Genomic DNA, 19,668 nt, shown 5'->3' on the forward strand with positions numbered 1-19,668 from the left:
TTTGTGTGACCACCAATCTGTTGCCTGCTCAAGTGGAAATCTGTGTGATTTCCTTCCTGACAGAATGGAAAACCTTTCTGATTTAGTCAAAACTGACAATGTCAACATGCATGGAGTGAGTCTAAACACAGAGGCCTTTCAGAAGAACTCTATTTTTAAATAATTCACACTCAAAACACAAAGATATTCAAATAAGTATATCGTTTTAGATCTATTTTTATATACTAAATTACTTCTAGCTGTCTTTCTATAATAGCCTTTGCATGTTAGGGAGGAGACGGTGTCGGTTTGTATTGCAATGATGCTCCACTGTAAAAAAGTATCCCTCCTTACACCTTCGACAGTACATAAGTATAAATATTTATTCTTAAAATAATGATTACAGACTTTTTTCAGGAAAAAAAAAAATCACAGGTTCTGATTATTACTTTACATAACCGTGATTCTTAATGTGCATACACAATGGCTACATTTACAAAGTCAAGATTGTTAAACATACTTAAGTGATATCACAGGTAGTAAGACGTTGTATTGCATCTTTAAGGATTAAGGCTTTTTACATTGCGCTGAACCCTCGGGTTTTAGCGACTGAGGCGTCTAAAAAATATTAAACGTGTCAATGAAGCAGCAAAGAAGAGCTCGTTTCATTCTTACATTTATAATCTGAAAAGTCCATTCAGGGAAAAATAATAATAATAACAGCAAGTCTGGAATATGTTTTTTTTTTTTTTTTATAAATATAAAGTATGAGGATGCTCAGTGCTATAGAGGGATTATGTAAGCAGGTCACGTACTGTACTTTACACCGCAAATAAGAACATAACCCAGAGTTTAGGGATACCGTGTGAAACATAAGTTGAGACCCCAGGATTGCGTTTATCCAACCGAGGGTGAAGCTGCAGAATCCTCTGTTCTTTTTGTTCCGACCTCAGTGTAAATACAAAAATCTGAATTCTGCAATGTCTTTCTCTTCGGCATGGAAAGTGTGTTCAATGATGCGTAACAGACTTCATCTTCACTCTGTGAAAAAAAAGAAGAAAAGTATTTATGTAGGCTACTTAATATCATCAATATTAATATACAAAATACAAAATGTTTGTGAAGAAATAAGAACTGTTATTCTGGGATGTAAGGATGCGAATGTAATGCGGTAGCCTACCTCATTATGTCTGTTCTCAGTCTGTGTTGTTGCAGCAACTAGGAAATTAAAATAATTAAAAAAATTATAACTTGACATTTTACAATACATTTAATTTATTCTGTTCATTTTGTGACAAGGATAATACAAATCTTGCAACATCAGAATAATCTAAGCTGGTGTCTGGCACATTAAATCTCTGGTAAAGAAAAGAAAGAGTTCAGGAGTGAATGATTACCTGTAGTTTTCCTCTGACATAAGCAGTACACACAGATGGAGGAGAGGAGAGAGAAGAGGAGAACACACACCGGGCACACACCGAGCAGCAGCGTCCAGCAGAGCAGACAGTCTGATACAGGGGGTGTGGAGGTGTTGAACCTCCCGGCATGAGGAGACACTGGCTCCAAAACAAACATAAGTGAAAGTAACTACACATTTTTGTATAGACATTTATTTTGTTTATCATATATTTATAAAGATGTTTGTTCTGTGTCGCCTCAGTGAATCTATCTTGTACATCTACTTTTTTTTTGGGGGGGGGGGGGGGGGGGGGTCTTATCTATCTCTTAAAATATGGATATGTACACATTTGCTAGGAGTCATTTTTATTATCATATATATATATGATATATATACACACTATATTGTCAAAAGTATTGGGTTACCCCCTTCTAATGAACATGTTTGACTACTTTCATAATTTCTATGAGTACTAATGTTAAAGCATATAATGATATTGTAGGGAATTGTGTGCTTCTAATTTTATAGCAACAGTTTGGACAGGACCCTTTTTATTCTAACATGACAGTGCCTCTGTGTATAAGCTGTGGGAAGCCGTGGCCTAATGGTTAGAGAGTCGGACTCGTAATCCAAAGGTTGCGGGTTTGACTCTCGGGCCGGCGGGGATTGTAGGTGGGGGGGTGGATGTCCAGCACTCTCTTCACCCTCAATACCACGACTGAGGTGCCCTTGAGCAAGGCACCAAACCCCCATCTGCTCCCCGGGCGCTGCAGCATAAATGGCTGCCCACTGCTCCGGGTGGGTTCAATGCAGAGCACGAATTCCGAGTATGGGTCACCATACTTGGCAGTATGTCACTTAACTTCATAAAGCACAGTTAAAAAAAGACATGATTGATTCAGTACCCTTTTGAAAATCACAATTTCCCCATTTTTTTCATCAGCATAACATTTTGTCCAACCCTATATGTTTGACGATACAGATTTTGAGAGATTTTGCAAGAATGTCTAGCATCCGTGGTATGAACATGAGGGCGCAGGATCAGACGCAGCCTCTGTGTTGCCAGATCCAGCTGTTATAAGCATTTTGGACTTGTCCTTTCCACTTTTTTTTGACATTTTAGAAAGTTAATAAAGTAGGAGGTTGCAGTTTAGGGTCAGCTATATCTTTATCTTATCTTAATTGCAAAAGATGTCGGCTTATTTTTATTTATTTATTGGGTTTTGTTTGTTTTAACAGCAGTATCTGGCAACACTGCATGGATAATTCGGGCTGTGCAGGTCCAGCTGGCCTAGAACATGGGCTAGTATACGTTATGCAAATGTTGGGGCGTAAACATTAATGATCCCAACTGTAAAGTCACAGTCAGTGTTATGCTTGGATTTGCCTTTTTTTTTTTTTTTTTTTTGGTTGTCTTTTGCATGCACGAGATTTACATAAGAAGGAGGACTTGGGTGTTTGAGGCTCACGGTATGTAATTTCCATGTACAGGGCTCTTATTATTCAACTATACCAAGGTAAGTACAATTTTCCATTCTGTGGCACCTTTAAAGTTCACCAAAAGAAGCAACATAAAAGTAGAAATATTTTCTTACCCAAGATATATAGATGAGTACTTCTGTTTCCATTCTGGTACTCAGAGCTTATAATGCTATGCACATCATGCACTTTTCTTTCTTTCATTGCACAATAGTATATTCCCTCATCAAAGACACTGACGTTTGTAATATGTAGATCATAGGAGTTACTGGAGCTGTTGAACACAAAACTGAAACGTGGAAACATCCCAGTGAACAGGTTTCCAGCCTCTATTAACAGAGATGGTTGATGCTCGTGTGAGCAGTTTCTCCACCAAACAATGTGTGATCCAAACGGTATAATACAGTCACAGTACAGAGTGATGCTGTCTCCTGCTTTAACTCTCATGTCCACTTCTGTCCCAAACACTCTCTGCTGTTCACAGAACAACACACCTGCAAAAGCAAATACGAGTTCAAATACAAGAAAGACTGCTGTCAAGCAAATCAAATGAATGCAACAAAAAAGGCAAAAATGGACTTACATACAAACGTGACAACAATAACTATTGCTCGCTCCATCTCTGACTGATTTAAAAAAAAAAGGGTCTTCAATGTAGATGTGGCCCAGCTGACTGTGGTGGGAGGGATTTCTGATAAAGGGCTTTGATATGTGTGGTGGTTGGGGATTTTTTCTTTTGCTAAGATTAAGGGTTTTATCAAATTCATTATAGTATTTGAATTAGTACACATTATGTTTATCATCTGGTTGTTAAAGAAAGTTTAATTCTCTCAAAAACTCTCAAAGTAAAATTGTCAAAACAATAATTTATACATTTTTATTCTAAGATAATCTTCACAATTATTCATTTAAAATCAAAGGTATCAAATGTTATATTGTTGTCAGCACATCGCAGCAGAATCAATATGCTGAAATACCGGCAACATGTTGAGGTTTAACTGTGGTTATAAAAGTCCTTAGAAGAAATTCAGAGGTAACAACTTTCAAGCAGGCCATAACAGGAAACCTATTGTCACATCCTGTTATACAAGTCACTTAGCCGTGAACTTCATCGACTCCTCTGTCTTTAGTGGAAGTCAAAATGTTTATTTTGGCCTGAATTCACTAAATGTGAGTTTTTGTGAGAATGTATTTAACTATGATGTGTTTTGCTCTGTGGCCTAATAAAATGTACAACCACAACCTCTACCCACATATTTTTCCATTCAGGTTTGTCATGTAAACTAAACAAGCTCTAAATGAACACACTGCTGCAGTGAGGTCTGTAAGTTGTGGTTTTCCTGTTTCCACATTTCCAATCGATTTAAACTCCCCTTTTGAACTGTTAGTTTAAAAAAAAACAGTATCAGCAGGTTAATAATGTAACCTTAAATATGCAATTGATTATTATAAATATATATAGATTATTATAATAATAATGAAGTCATTAAAGCTATATATTGACACACAGAGACAGAGAAAAAAACTAGCAACCACTGGAAACATTTGTGGTTAAAAACATAAAAGCATGAATTACTACTTTACAAGAACCCGTGAACAGCTTCAAATCATCAAAAGATTCTGGAAAACACCCTTTCTGATAGATCAAACATTTCTAAAATTGGTAACAAAAATGCAGACTCAAACTAGGGAGTTTCATGAAACTAAATAATTAATGCTACCAGCCAACAAGGTGGTTGCTCATTCAAAATAATGCCATCAAACTTAGATGTGTCACAACTTCCATTTATCAAGACCATTTTAACTACATATCTCTGGAAACAAAAATAGATCTAGGGTGTGTTTGCGAATGTCTTGTTTATTTGCTATTGCTTCAGGTCATATGGTTGAAACATTTTCAATATTATTCATTATCTAAAATATTCACAGACATTTGTTGTCATTAATCATGCAAAGTTTGGCAAATCCAGACACTAATTTTGCCTCAAAAGTGTTCACTGAATCAGCCTGGTTATTGTCAAAGTGATAAAGATCTGTAAACCCCTGACTGCTGGAGGTAAAGGAATAATTCTCCCATAAAAGAAAATTTGCTGACAGTGTACTCATCCTCAGGCCATCCAAGATGTGGATAAGCTTGTCTATTCTGAAGAGATTCACTTGCCCAGCAATGGATCCTCTGTAGTGAATGGGTGCCGTCAGATAGAGTTCAAACAGCTGATAAAAATATCACAATAATCCACAAGTAGTACTCACAACTCCATTATGTCAATTACCATCTTGTGAAGAGAAAAGCTGCAAGTTTGCAATAAAACCATTACGAAGATGTTATAACTTAACTAGTCGTCTATCCATAAAATTTCTCCAAGTGAAATCCAGTGGAAAAGTCATCTTGCCTGAATCAGTAGAGAAATATGTACAGATCGAACACTGTTTATAAGTGAAAACAGTTCTAAACAAATATATTGGTAGGTTTTGGTCTGAGAGGACAACAGGGGGTGTACGTTTTTTTCACAGGAGCATTATTATTGATTATGGACTCTGGATTGTGGAGTATTTTAGCCAAAAGCGACAGTTCAAGTTAAATTTATTGATTGATTTGTTTCTCATAAATAATTCACAGCAGATGATCCATTGGTGAGCAAGTGATGTAATGCTAAATTTCTCTCTATCATCTACATCTTAGATGGCTTAATAGTGAGTACATATTCAGCAAATTTCATTTTTGGGTTTACATTTCCTTTCATATAAATCTTCAGTTTGATTTTTACTTTATATTTTCACATGATCATATAGAATGGATAAGGGCGGGATCCCACAAAATATATGCAATGGCATTAGGATAAATGTAATTTCAGGAAGAATATTTCTCCAGTCAAATCTATTATATTGCATACTGAAAAAAAAAAACGTTGTACAATAAAATCAGACAGACACCACAAAAATACTTATATAGGTCATAAAAATCTTTGCAAGTCAAGGTCAAAAGGTCAGTTAAGTCTGTAAACTACATTTTGGAAAATAATTGTTGGTGTTTGATGCCAGATATAAGATATAATTAAAAACAAATATCATCCTCCTTCAGTAAACTGTAGTTTTTAAACTTTGGATGATGAGGAGGACTAGCAAAATTGTGAAAAAATGTCATCTTATTTGATCATGTGCTTCAAATTGTAAATAAATTTATTAAATTAAATGTATAAATAATGTTTAAAATTTTAATTTATAAATAAATGTATTAAATAGCAATTAATAAAAGCTTTATTTTATACATTATTACTAGTCCTGTAGTAAACACAGTATATTAGTTAACCTTTAATTATTTGGTTTTGTTTTGCCTGAATTATTTTTAATGACGTTTTGTGAAAACAAGTAAATAAAATAAATAAAGTCAAGCTTGTGATCTTCTCTTCAATGCTACAATGATTTGTTAATATGCAAAACTCTCAGTACATCATCACAAATTTTTTCAAATGATGAACACATCCGCAATAAAGAAAGAAAAATGTGCAATGAATATCTCATTCAACAGCTTCACTGGACAGAACATCTTACACAATATGGTGCCTCTAAATCCCACTTGAAAAAGTGCAGTTCTGCTTCTTTGTTTCACAACATTGCACCCACTTAGCTGAGGGTCATTTGTTTTGGGTCCTGCATATAAAAAAAAAACCCTTTTGCAAGAAAATCCAAGGGCACTCGATTCAGCATGTTTAGCTTTGCATATGTTATAGTTTACAAGGTAGCTTTCCAAACCAGTTTTAGAGGAGACTTTGAAAAAAGTGTCTGATTTCCTACTTCTTGTTGACCGTTATGAGTCTTTATCTTTTTACTTTTACTTTTTCTTTTTGAATATATTCTTGAGCTTGGTTTTTACCGCCTTGCTTTTACTGCCAGATTCAGAAGAAGACAAATTGACTGATTGACCTTCATTTCCAAGAAGGCTTTGGGAAGAGGAAGACACTGAAGCCGCATGACTGAGATTCCCAGGACTAGGCATGAGAGGGTTCTCGTAGGACTTTTCTAGAATGCCGTCATACACTAGTGTGCTGAGCGAGCCGGAGGCTGGTTTCCAGAGCATCATGGAACTAACGGTGAGGTCAGGTGGGCCAAACTGTCCTGAGTTTGCAACCAGAAACTCCTCCTGCGATATCTTGCGCCTTGGAGCCTCCACGGATATACCCACCATCTCTCTCTGTATTTTAACAATGGGAGTTTCCACAGAGCTGTCTATCGTGCGTTGTATTCGTTGTGTCTCCATTGCGACTTCTTGTTCATCTCGAGAGATTTTTTTTGAGGGAATTTCCATGCGGATATCCCTGTTCTCTTTAAAGGACTTGCTTCTCTCAAACTCATCTTTTAATATGTTCCTTGAAGCAATATCCATGGAAATATCTCTTATTTTGAGTCTTTCCAAATCCATGGGCACATCAAATTCATCTTGTGCCATCATTCGTGAAGGGATGTCTTTGGATGAATCTGTTTTGCCTAACATAAATCTTTTAGAGCTTTCCACTGAACTATCAAAGGTGGCATCAAAGGCGTTTTCCCTAAACACTTTCCCTCGTTGGATATTGGATGGAAAATCCCAGTTTTCTTTGTGTTTAATGGAAGTGTTCAAGGCATCTGAATATCTAGTTCCACTTGTGGACTCTATATCAAGTTCTGCCTTTGGTATCACTCTAGAAATGCTGTCCATATGATCTTTTCTGTCTCTGAGTGATCGTTGTCTCTGACCATCCATGCTGATCGCTGCTGGAGACATCTTTTCTGTAGAGTAGTATCTCATTGTGGAATCGAAAGGTAGATCCCTGGGTAATTTCCTTGAGTCAACACTGGCCTCAGTTTCTCCTCTACTCAGTTGTTTAGGAGGGTCCACAGAGGCCTCTAGTTCATCTCTAGATGTCTTTCTTGATGGAGTATTAATGTCCAGTTCGTCTCGTGAAGCTTTCCTTGAGGTGTTATTCACTAACAAAGACTCTTCCATCTCCTCCTCCGAGATTTTTCGTGAGGGACTGTCGTCTTGTTCATCCAGGGAGATCTTTCGGGGCATTTTATCAGAGAAAATATATTTTCTCCGAGATGGGACATCTAGGGTGCTGTACATTCTGCTGATGGAGGACCCGATAGAATCTGTATCTGAAGATGTTTCCATAGACTCCCTGTAAGAGAAACGGACACTCAGCAAATGTTCTCCCAAAAAATTATATTCATAAAAAAAATTAACCTGGGTTAATAAATACTGTAAAAAAAAATAGTTGGTTATGATTAGTTCATGATACCTAATGCATTAAAGGATTAGTTCACTTTTAAAAAAACTTTTGCTGATAATTTACTCACCCCCATGTCATCCAAGATGTCCATGTCTTTCTTTCTTCAGTCGAAAAGAAATTAAGGTTTTTGATGAAAACATTTCTCCATATAATGGACTTCAGTGGGACCCAAACGGTTCAAGGTCCAAATGACAGTTTCAGTGCAGCTTCAAAGGGCTTTAAACGATACCAGACGATGAATAAGGGTCTTATCTAGCGAAACGATCGGTCATTTCAAAAATAAATAAAAAAGTTTAAGTTTTATAAGCACAAATGCTCGCCTTGCTCTGTTCTGTGATGCGCGTTCGTGACGTCACGTAATACGCAATTACATTGAAAAGGTCACGCTTGATGTAGGCGGAAGTACCGAGTCAGTGTTTACAAATGTGCGAAAGGAGGACCATATACACATATTCAAATGTCTTTGTTTCAGTTTATCGTTTAAAATGCCCATTTCGTGTGCGTATCCTGGGTGTTTTAATATTAAAAAGGCTAAAAGAAAATTTTGGATTTCACGTCAACCGTGACCTTTTCAACGTAATTGCGTATTACGTGACATCACGAACGCGCATCACAGAACAGAGCAAGGCGAGCATTTGTGCTTATAAAACTTAAACTTTTTTTTTTATTTTTGAAATGACCGATCGTTTCGCTAGATAAGACCCTTATTCATCGTCTGGTATCGTTTAAAGCCCTTTGAAGCTGCACTGAAACTGTCATTTGGATCTTGAACCATTTGGGTCCCACTGAAGTCCATTATATGGAGAAATGTTTTCATCAAAAACCTTAATTTCTTTTCGACTGAAGAAAGAAAGACATGGACATCTTGGATGACATGGGGGTGAGTAAATTATCAGCAAAAGTTTTTTTAAAAGTGAACTAATCCTTTAAGTAATATTAATGAATTGAACTTTATAGTAAAGTATTTTTAAGAATCTCTGAGCTGCTCTTTTCTATGAAATGCAAAATCAAAGAACAAAATGCCTGGCTGACATACTGTTTCACTAGAGGGGAACATTTGATATGCTCTTCTTCTTCATCTCCATATCTGCGTAGTGGAGTTCGTATGGGAATCAAGAGGTCTGGGTCAGGTGATACGATGACAGGTGATGGCACAATATGCCCCGATCGGCGAGAGCGAACCAGAGACCGTGGAGAACATTTTAGAGGTGCAACTGTGACTGAAAAGTAAAATATATGAATAATTAATGCCTGTTTCAATAATCAAACATTGAGTAATTTAACACTGAAATTACTAAAAGGGATAATTCACCCAAAAATGTAATTTCTGTCATTAATTACTCACTCTCATGTCATTCCAAACCCATAAGACCTTGGTTCATCTTCGGAAAACAAATTAAGATATTTTTGATTAAATCTGAGAGCTTTCTGACCCTTCACAGACAGCAAGGAAACTACCACGTTCAAGGCCCAGAAAGGTAGTAAGAACATCGTTAAAATAGTCCATGTGACATCAGTGGTTCAACCTTAATTTTATGAAGCTATGAGAATACTTTTTGTGCGCAAAGAAAACATAAATAACAACTTTATTCAACAATTTCTTCCATTCCAGTCTCCGCAACCATTCACAAGAGTACCATGACGTGGAATCAGAAAGCTCTCGGATTTCATCAAAAATATCTTAATTTGTGTTCCGAAAGATTAATGAAGGTTTTATGAGTTTGAAACATGAGGGTGAGTAATTAATGACAGAATTTTCATTTTTGGGTGAACTAAGTGCTGTAATGTGTTATTAGCTATTTTTTCGATACCGTGCATAAAATGTCCTGATTAATATTAAATTGAAATCCGATCGGCTGACATATTAATCTCACTTTGTTTAATGTATATAAAAACAGAAGAAAGAAAACACATTCAACTAAGAAAGAAAAAGCCCAAGTACCAACCAGGAATCTGTGGTATAATCTGGGGTATTTCTTCCTCCATGTCCTCCACCGAAACAGGCACTTGATAGGACTGCATTGCAGACCGGGACATTAGCATCCAGTTGGGGTCTGGGTAGAGTGTAGCGGTGAGACTGGGTAGTCCCATGTTTTTCATCACAGGAAAACCACACAAGCTCTCAATCTGCTGCCAGCGGTGCAAACGCTCCCTTAGACAAGCAGTCACCTCTGCCAGTGCATTCCTTTAATAAAATACATACAGTATGCAGGTCATTGTAAGCCCATACTAAGTGTACTCATGATTCAAATATTTCCTTAAATTTGACAAATAGCATAGATACACTAGCCCCAAAAATGTTTGGGACCCATATTGAAAAACAATGTGAAAGATATTTCCTTGCATTATTTCTTCAGAGTGTCTTAAGTTAAAAATAAGAATAAACAAATTACTTGGCCTCCAGAATTCTCTGATCCACTTGATCCAATGAGGAGCTATGTGCAACATGCAGCGTACCAAACACAGAACTCCTTTTTTTCTTGATCTTCTCAGCCTATGCAAAAATACAAAGTGATTGAATAATACAATTCTAAACATTCAAACAAAACTGAAAAATTTAATCAACCTCAGGTCATCCAATATGTAGATGAGTTTGTTTTTTCATCTTAACAGATTTGGAGAAGTTTAGCATTATATCACTTGCTCACCAATGAATCCTCTGCAGTGAATGGGTGCCATCAGAATGAGAGTTCAAACAGCTGATAAAAACATAATCACCCCAATTCTGTCAATTAACAACGTCTTGCGAAGCAAAAAGCTACGTGTTTGAAAGAAACAATTCCATCATTAAAGTGTCCATATTATGGATTTTTGGGTGGAATGGGTTCTCGATCGTGGCTCTTCATGATTGTACAAGTTTATTCAGAAGTTTTTTTGGGTTTTTTCTCTCCAATCATGGCCCTCTGCTATGTCATGCAGGGTGGACACGTCAACCAGAGCAAGAGCAAGAGCATGCCCATCAGCATGCTTCATTTGGCACTGCTGCACAGCACTTGCTCGAGAAGAATGTCTCCAAATAAGTGTGTTTTATAAACAAGGCCCAGTTCGACACTGGATTTCCACATCATTTGATACTGAAAGATAGAACGTTCCCAGCAATAAAAGATCCTGGTCATGATTCGGAACTGCAGGCGGTAAGTAAAGCTGCATCAAATTTCTGTTTTGTTAGCAATTGCCATGCAAGTGCTCTTTAGCTCCACCCACGGCATGCCTCCAGGAGCAGGAAGCAAAGGTTTTAAGTTAAAAATGTGTTAATGATGGATTTGTTAATTGATGTACTTGGGTCATGTGGATTACTGTGATTCTTTTATCATCTGTTTGAGCTCTCATTCTGATGGCACCCATTCACTGCAAAGGATCCACTGGTGAGCAAGTGATGTAATGCTACATTTCTCTGAATGAGTTCCGATGAAGAAACAAACTTATCTACATCTTGGATGGCCTGTGGGGTGAGTATGTTCAGCAAATTTTCATCTTTGGGTGAACAATTCCTTTAATTCAAAAGGCAAAACAATTGAAACCCGAAAATATGAATTACTGTGTATTTGATTATATGCATGATAATACATTTGTGACTCATTCATCTCTAAAATACCTCATCTTTAGCCATGACTAGTTGTTGTTCTGCACTTTGCTTCTTGACGTTGTAGTACTGGACCTCTACCTCATGGGTGAGCTGTAGCCACAGCTGCAAAGATTCAGGAACTGACCAAAGGCAATGCATGTCTTTCTCGGCCCTCTTCAATGCATCACGCACCTGTACAAGGAGTCCAGAGAACCATGGGATGTAGTGGATCTTGTTAGGAAATGTATAACACTGAGAAATGCAGATCCTTACCTGTTCGAGCTCTTCCTCTGCATACCAAAGACGGGTGAGTTCACTCACTGCTCCATCTCGGAGTCTGTGCAGGCGGTTGGCCTCTTCCTGAGCACCCTGAATCTCATCCCTCATCTTTTCCTCTAGATTCTTCTTCTCTACAGCCACTGTGCGCTTCTCTTCATGGGCCTTTTCCAACCTTTTAAAAATTCAAAATGCAGCATTTATGCTGTAAGATCCTGAAAAAAATCCTCTTCAATGTCACTCTCTCATGTATGACGTGTTGGAAAGTCTCATTTTAGTGAATTGATTCCTAATGATTTAAATGAACTAGTTTAAAAGCTAATTATATTTTAAATATATAATCTTTTTTTTTTTTGGTTTAGAGACGATATTATTTTAGGACCATATTTGTCTATATTAGTGCTAATAGACTAATAAAGCTAATAGGCTAACACTACTGATCAAAAGTTTGGGGTTGGTAATATTTTTTTTTATAAGACCACCAGTAAAACTACTACTGGATTACTGAATTATGCAAACTTATGAACTGAGACTTGTTGAATCAAGCGCAAATCAAACAAGTTTATTTATTTTGGTGAATTGTTTAAATTCCTGATAAATGTGAATGTTCAGAAATCTAGATGTACTCACTGCTCCTGTAAGTCTCTGAGGCTTTGTTCAGCTCTTTGCAAGCTTTCCAGGTCCTTCATCATCTTTGAAATATGTACCTTAGATGCTTTATTCTGTACCTGTGCAAACCAGCATCCACCAATCCCCATTACTACTGACACTATCAGAACCAGGTCTTTCATCCAGTTATGTGGGGGTCCTGGAGCCAAGCACATGGGGATATTAGTCAGACTGCCAATGAAACATTACGTGATGACTATCTGTTTATTTTGCATGCTGACTGGATATCTGCTGAATATATTTTACACCTTCAGCAAGTCATTCTGCTGTGTTCTCAAAAGGCATGCATGGATATTTGATTTCACATGTGCTTAAATGATACACATCAGTCAGAGCTATATTTAAGAATGACATTTAAAAAGCCACAACTGTTTGATCAGACTTCATTATACTGTGGCTTCAGTCAATTAATGATCTGATTTTAAATTAAAGCATACAATTCAATCAAGGAATTGAATCACTGCTAACGGGGCTTCTTTAGTGTAGCAATTTGACTTAATAATTAATTTTAACAAGAACTAATGTTGATCAGGCACTGAAATGTTCATATCTTGAATGTATAACAGTTTGAAACATGGTTATTTCAAAATAATTGCATTCTATGTCAATATATGTGGTGTATACATACGTGTAGGTGGGCCAAACAGCACTACATCCAGGGCTTTGAGCTTGAATTTTTGTTTGTGTTGCTGGTCCTGGATCTTCAGATATGTGCTCATAAATGATGGTTCATTGGAAGCAATCCTATAAATACAAAGGAAGAAACCTAAGTAAATACATTTCCATTCAAATGTTAGCAAAATTCATTTTAAAGAAATGACTTCTTATATTCAGCAGTTATGCATTAAATTGATCAAAGGAAAGACATTTATAATGTTACAAAAGCTCTATATTTTAAATAAATACTGTTCTTTTGAACTTCCTATTCATCAAAGAATCCTGAAAAAAATGTTATCAGTTTCCACAAAAATATGTAGCAGCACGACAGTTTTCAACTTTCAGATTTCTGAGTCTCATGGGACACTGGAGACTGGAGTAATGGCCGCTGAACAGTAAGCTTTTGGATCACAGGAATAAATTATATTTTAATATATACAGTATATATATATATACAGTATATATATATATATATATATATATATATATATATATATATATATATATATATATATATATATTTACAGTATCTCAGAAGTGAGTACACCCCTCACATTTTTGTAAATATTTTATTATATCTTTTCATGTGACAACACTGAAGAAAAGACACTTTGCTACAATGTAAAGTAATGAGTGTACAGCTTGTATAATTTGTATAATTTGCTGTCCCCTCACAATAACTCAACACACAGCCATTAATATCTAAAACGCTGGCCACAAAAGTGAGTACACCCCTGAATGAAAATGTCCAAATTGGGCCCAATTACCCATTTTCTCTCCCCGGTGTCATGTGACTCGTTAGTGTTACAAGGTCTCAGGTGTGAATGGGGAGCAGGTGTGTAAAATTTGGTGTTATCGCTCTCACTCTCTCATACTGGTCACTGGAAGTTCAACATGGCACCTCATGGCAAAGAACTCTCTGAGGATCTGAAAAAAAGAATTGTTGCTCTACATAAAGATGGCATACTCTATAAGAAGATTCTGCCAAGAATCTGAAACTGAGCTGCAGCACGGTGGCCAAGACCATACAACGGTTTAACAGGACAAGTTCCACTCAGAACAGGTCTCGCCATGGTCGACCAAAGAAGTTGAGTGCACGTGCTCAGCATCATATCCAGAGGTTGTGTTTGGGAAATAGACATATGTGCTGCCAGCATTGCTGCAGAGGTTGAAGGGGTGGGGGGTCAGCCTGTCAGTGCTCAGACCATACGCTGCATACTGCATCAAATTGGTCTGCATGGCTGTCGTCCCAGAAGGAAGCCTCTTCTAAAGATGATGCTCAAGAAAGCCTGCAAACAGTTTGCTGAAGACATACAGACTAAGGACATGGATTACTGGAACCATGTCCTGTGGTCTGATGAGACCAAGATAAACTTTTTTGGTTCATATGGTGTCAAGTGTGTGTGGTGGCAACCAGATGAGGAGTACAAAGACAAGTGTGTCTTGCCTACAGTCAAGCATGGTGGTGGGAGTGTCATGGTCTGGGGCTGCATGAGTGCTGCTGGCACTGGAGAGCTACAGTTCATTGAGGGAACCATGAATACCAACATGTACTGTGACATACTGAAGCAGAGCATGATTCCCTCGGCATGATAACGACCCCAAACACACCTCCAAGACGACCACTGCCTTGCTAAAGAAGCTGAGGGTAAAGGTGATGGACTGGCCAAGCATGTCTCCAGACCTAAACCCTATTGAGCATCTGAGGGGCATCCTCAAACGGAAGGTGGAGGAGTGCAAGGTCTCTAACATCCACCAGCTCCGTGATGTCGTCTTGGAGGAGTGGAAGAGGACTCCAGTGGCAACCTGTGAAGCTCTGGTGAACTCCATGCCCAAGAGGGTTAAGGCAGTGCTGGAAAATAATGGTGGCCACACAAAATATTGACACTTTGGGCCCAATTTGGACATTTTCACTTAGGGGTGTACGCACTTTTGTGGCCAGCGGTTTAGACATTAATGGCTGTGTGTTGACTTATTTTGAGGGGACAGAAAATTTACACTGTTATACAAGCTGTACACTCACTACTTTACATTGTAGAAAAGTGTCATTTCTTCAGTGTTGTCACATGAAAAGATATAATAAAATATTTACAAAAATGTGAGGGGTGTACTCACTTCTGTGAGATACTATATATATTAAAATAGAAAAGAGTTATTTTAAATCATCTTTTTTTTTTTTTTTTCTGGAAGGTAATATCACATTTATTTAAGGCACTTATTTAATTTTGCACTATAACGCTTTCATTCTGTTTTCTGTGATTTATCATGCTGCTAAAAATATCTAGCCTATATAATAGTTTATTGTAACTAAAGTGATTAGCATTGTAAATTGATGTGCCTATAAAGTTTTTAACTATTGTGAATTGGTTTGATTTAGGATAGAGGCAGGATTAAAATGCTAAAAATTATTTATATGTGATTTATATTTATAAATAGTATATTAGGATTTGTAAAACTTTTTACTTTTCTAAAGCTGAAAATTTAGATGCTGTTGAAACATCTATAGTGTATGTTTCAATATATATCCAAACATTCTAGGCTGAATTTTCATTTGGTTCAGTCTTGATTTGCCTCACCTAGGCAAGGTGTTCCCATTGACACGCAGCTCTTTGAAGCCCTTTTCATACTGAGGCAACTCAACAAACTCTCTTAACCACCTCAAGACATCCTCCTGAGTCCAGTTATGAACTAAGAGTGAAAGAAAGCAGTGAAAAAGCCAAAAGTGAGGAAGAAAGTGACTATTTTACTATTTAAAACATGGCAAGACTCGATCATGGAGACCATCTTACCCTCAGAAGATTTCCAGCCCTTCCAAAGCTCCTCCAAAGTGATATGCTGGTCCTCGTGATGGAGTTTACTGTGTTTGTTTGCCTGTTGTTGCTGCTGCATATCTTCAATGATGAACTACAGTAAGAATCAAAGAAGAGATATGAATGCAAGAGTAATTTATTTAAATGAACATACACAAATCCTACAAATGCAGTGACATACTTAAAACAACAGCTGAGTAAACATTCAAGATCAAAAGAGCTGGAGTGTCTGTGAATGTATTTTGGTATCTGTCTCTGCTGTAATCAGATGCACCACATGATTCCAGGCTTCTTCGCTGCTTCGATCCACCTAAGCCATATCTATAGCAACGAGGACAAGTAACCCAATACCAGAGACTTAGACGTACTTCAGGACACTACTTAGAAACTCATCCCTCTCTGCTATGTTCTCCCAGTGCCAAGCCTGAACAGTTTGTCTTAGGTGCTGGGTGGAAACATGTGTTTCTAAATTGACCAACAGGCTCAGAAGAGAAACTCAAGGGTGCTCTGGCATAACACTTCAGCTCTTACACAAACATCACACAAACATACCAATGGTAAAGCTGAACTTGTTAGTCTGAGTGTGAGTTTAGAAGTTTCACATCCTCAGACTAATGCATTTGTGTTACCCCACCACTTGTTCAATTAGCAGCAACAAAATGTAAAATAAGACGAAAGGATAATTAAGCACATGGTTATATTGGAATATTGGCTGTTGGAGTTCTGTTGGACTCTTAATATCACACTCATATCAGATTTGATGACCAGAAAGAACTGTTTATACACTATATTGCCAAAAGTATTGGGTCACCCCCTTCTCATGAACATGTTTGACTACTTTAGTAATTTCTTTGAGTACGAATGTTAATGTTAAAGCATATAATGATATTGTAGGGAATTGTGTGCTTCTAATTTTATAGCAGCAGTTTGGACAGGACCCTTTTCTATTCTAACATGACAGTGCCTCTGTGTATAAGGCACAGTTCAAAAAGACATGATTGATTCAGTCAGTGTGGAAGAACTTGACTGGTCTGCAGAAAGCCAAGTCCTAATCCCAGTTGAACACCTGAAGAAAAAAGGAACTTTTTCACAATATTCTAATTTTTTGAGATGCACCTGCATTTAGTTTAGTTAAAATTGCAGCCTTTGTGATAATTGTACTAAGCCATTTTACAGTTTAAATGTGCAGCTCTTGTTTAAAGACTTTCAAAAAATATTCTTAAAAAAATATATAGTTATGATAGGTTGATATAATATTTAATCAGCTGTTTCAACTGATCTTTTCTCATCTAGATTGACTACAAATTTCACAAAACTTCATTGGCCAGGACGTGTGGAAACCCTGCAGGTTTCACATGAAGGTGTGAGGAAACTTCGGACTTGTGTTTGTGTTCTTGTGAACATCTGTGAATGCTAATTACCTCAACACTCTCCTCCACCTCAATGCCTCCATCCTGATCATCATCCATCTCTCTGTGGATGTGCTGAAGAGCCTCCAGGCTGAAGCGGTCAGCCTCTGTCATACATGGAGGGCTCACCTGCAGGCATGGATCTGTGATCAAAAATGGACAGAAGAGTTAAGTAATCCAATATTTGCAATGTCAACACGTTACCATTTCACTACAAATGTCATGGATCTTCAAAATGCGCAGTAAGCATTCTTAGGTTTAGCGAATATGTTTGGTGGTGCATATGTGCCTGTTGAGGTCTTATAGAGTCCAGGGTGCTGCGGTTCATCGCTGGAACAGACGCAGATGATGAGTCCGCGCAGCACGAGCAGTATGGTGAGGCAGAACTTATGCATCGCAGGGTTCAAGTGCCGCTTACTGTCTGTGATTTAAAAAACACGTGCATCCAAATGCAACGTTACGTGATAGTGATGCTATAAACAGCCCCAGCTCCAAGAAAAGCTTTGGCGCACCGGTTAGAAAAGCAACAGTGTAAGCATTTCACAAAAACATAAATCACAAACAAAAAAACGACAAACTGTTCGAAATGTTTGTTTGCAGCCGCCAAAGTAGGCTATAGAGCACAGCATTTAAAAAGGCAGTTTTTCAAAAACGGCTTCCTTGTTATATCCCAAAGCAATGGAAAAACATAGTAAACAGAATAATAAACATGAAAGAACGTGTTCCACTTTTCCAAAACAAAAATACGATGACAAAGAATAGTCCTTCTGAAAGCAGGGTTCCTTGTGAACGAAGTTACTTAAGAAGAAGCTACTTCTCTTTAGGAACGTTTGGATAATAAGTGTTCTAGTTATTAAATGTCACCAAACTTTGTGTGCTCGCATTTCGCGTGCGTCTGCTCTTCTAACGCCAACAGCGACTTCACTAATCCTTAAACTGCGTTTGACTCATGCATATTAATTAGATTACGTAGCGCATGCCAAGTAAACTGATTTGCTGAGAGGTAGACGTTAAATTGGGATATGAATATTAATTAGTTTATGTGATTGGACGCTCCAAGAAACGTCAGTATTAACACATTAATAGTAATCATGTAATAAAATATTCAATAACGACGGATATTGTTCAAAACTATTAAAAATGCAATTCATACAAAATTACTTAAATGTAGCCTGCTTAATATATTATATATATATATATATAATATATATAAATTATTCAAAAAAATATATATTTTTTTATTTTAGGAGCATATCTACATCCAACTCTAGAATTATGAAATGCCAGTTAGACTAAATTAGGCAATCTTTATTAATGTGTTAATCAAGAACTTAAATTTTGAGGGCTTTCACAGTAAAGTGCCACTCTCTCTCTCACACACACACACACACACACACTCAATGCACAAACACACACACACACACACACACACACACACACACACACACACACACACACTCAATGCACAAACACACACACACAATCCTGGCTTTAGGATTAAATTTAGAGCCCTATCGGATTAACATGGTTGAAGACTCAGAAACAGCAACAGAAAGAAAGTTTCAAGTTACACCTCAACAACCTCATATGGTCCAAAAATAAAACTGGGGCTTTAGCGAGTGGATGCCGAGCAGTGGGGGAAACGTTTGGCCCTTGGAGCATGTACAAGTGACAGGTGTCTGTCATTGTAATTCAGGGCAAACTCACTTCAAAGTGAATATGAGAAACACCATCTCATTTCTGCCCCTGGTGGCCAGCATATAGAGGTCATCAATCTATAATGGCAAAAAATGCATTCTGTTTCTCGTGATATATCATTTAGCACAGTGTTCTTGTTGATTTGTTGAACATGGACTTGGTTGTGTGTGTGATTTAAGCTGCCTGTTTGATGTTTCTTTCCCTCTGGTTAGTGTTGGAGATGTTTGGAAAATAATTTATGGGATTTTACCATAACTACAGAATCCCTCATAACCATTAGAGTGAGAACAGATTTGCTTGTTCAAATTAATTATCTTTTCAAGAGCCTTAGTGGTGTTGAGGTGCAATTTGTTGTTGGCACACCACAATGTAAGTCAATCCACTTCCCTACTGTGAAGACTCAATTTGTATCGCAACCAGTCAGCGTGGTAACCAGTGGGTATGTTCGGAATGGTAT

General features: G+C 37.3%; 2 protein-coding genes across 3 annotated transcripts; both read right to left on the reverse strand.

Annotated features, from left to right (window-relative positions):
- Nucleotides 1-332: 332 nt before the first annotated feature.
- On the reverse strand, nt 333-3,485 carry LOC306872538 (uncharacterized protein). 2 transcript variants are annotated; one of them, XR_013784418.1, is made up of 5 exons: nt 3,441-3,485; nt 2,974-3,351; nt 1,377-1,539; nt 1,160-1,197; nt 333-1,020 (listed from the first exon to the last, which is right to left on the reverse strand). XR_013784418.1 is itself a non-coding variant. In XM_079421145.1 (5 exons), exons 1-5 carry the CDS (start codon nt 3,475-3,477, stop codon nt 877-879), a joined length of 756 nt encoding a protein of 251 aa, XP_079277271.1. In that variant the 5' UTR covers nt 3,478-3,479; the 3' UTR covers nt 339-876. The 2 variants fall into 2 exon arrangements, 1 of the variants encoding a protein (XP_079277271.1); XM_079421145.1 differs by having other exon boundaries at nt 339-1,020; nt 1,377-1,535; nt 3,441-3,479.
- Nucleotides 3,486-6,689: 3,204 nt separating this feature from the next.
- On the reverse strand, nt 6,690-17,657 carry LOC306872334 (stromal interaction molecule 2-like; the record flags this gene model as incomplete). The annotated part of the gene is made up of 11 exons (XM_079420840.1): nt 17,526-17,657; nt 16,084-16,198; nt 15,871-15,982; nt 13,266-13,381; nt 12,599-12,776; nt 11,966-12,143; nt 11,723-11,884; nt 10,521-10,621; nt 10,074-10,312; nt 9,164-9,347; nt 6,690-8,016 (listed from the first exon to the last, which is right to left on the reverse strand). Exons 1-11 carry the CDS (start codon nt 17,625-17,627, stop codon nt 6,690-6,692), a joined length of 2,814 nt encoding a protein of 937 aa, XP_079276966.1. The 5' UTR covers nt 17,628-17,657.
- Between the last annotated feature and the right edge of the window lie 2,011 nt (nt 17,658-19,668).

Source organism: Barbus barbus (genome assembly GCF_936440315.1).
Source record: "Barbus barbus genome assembly, chromosome: 7".
Taxonomy (NCBI): Eukaryota; Metazoa; Chordata; class Actinopteri; order Cypriniformes; family Cyprinidae; genus Barbus; species Barbus barbus.

What these genes read in the sequence shown, in the direction of transcription:
- LOC306872538 (XM_079421145.1), bottom strand. Translation starts at nt 3,477, where the DNA reads ATGGAGCGAGCAATAGTTATTGTTGTCACGTTTGTAT. An exon ending in TATTGTTGTCACGTTTGTAT is followed by an intron (nt 3,352 to 3,440) that starts GTAAGTCCATTT and finishes TTGCTTTTGCAG; the next exon opens with GTGTGTTGTTCTGTGAACAG. An exon ending in ATGTCAGAGGAAAACTACAG is followed by an intron (nt 1,198 to 1,376) that starts GTAATCATTCAC and finishes TTAATTTCCTAG; the next exon opens with TTGCTGCAACAACACAGACT.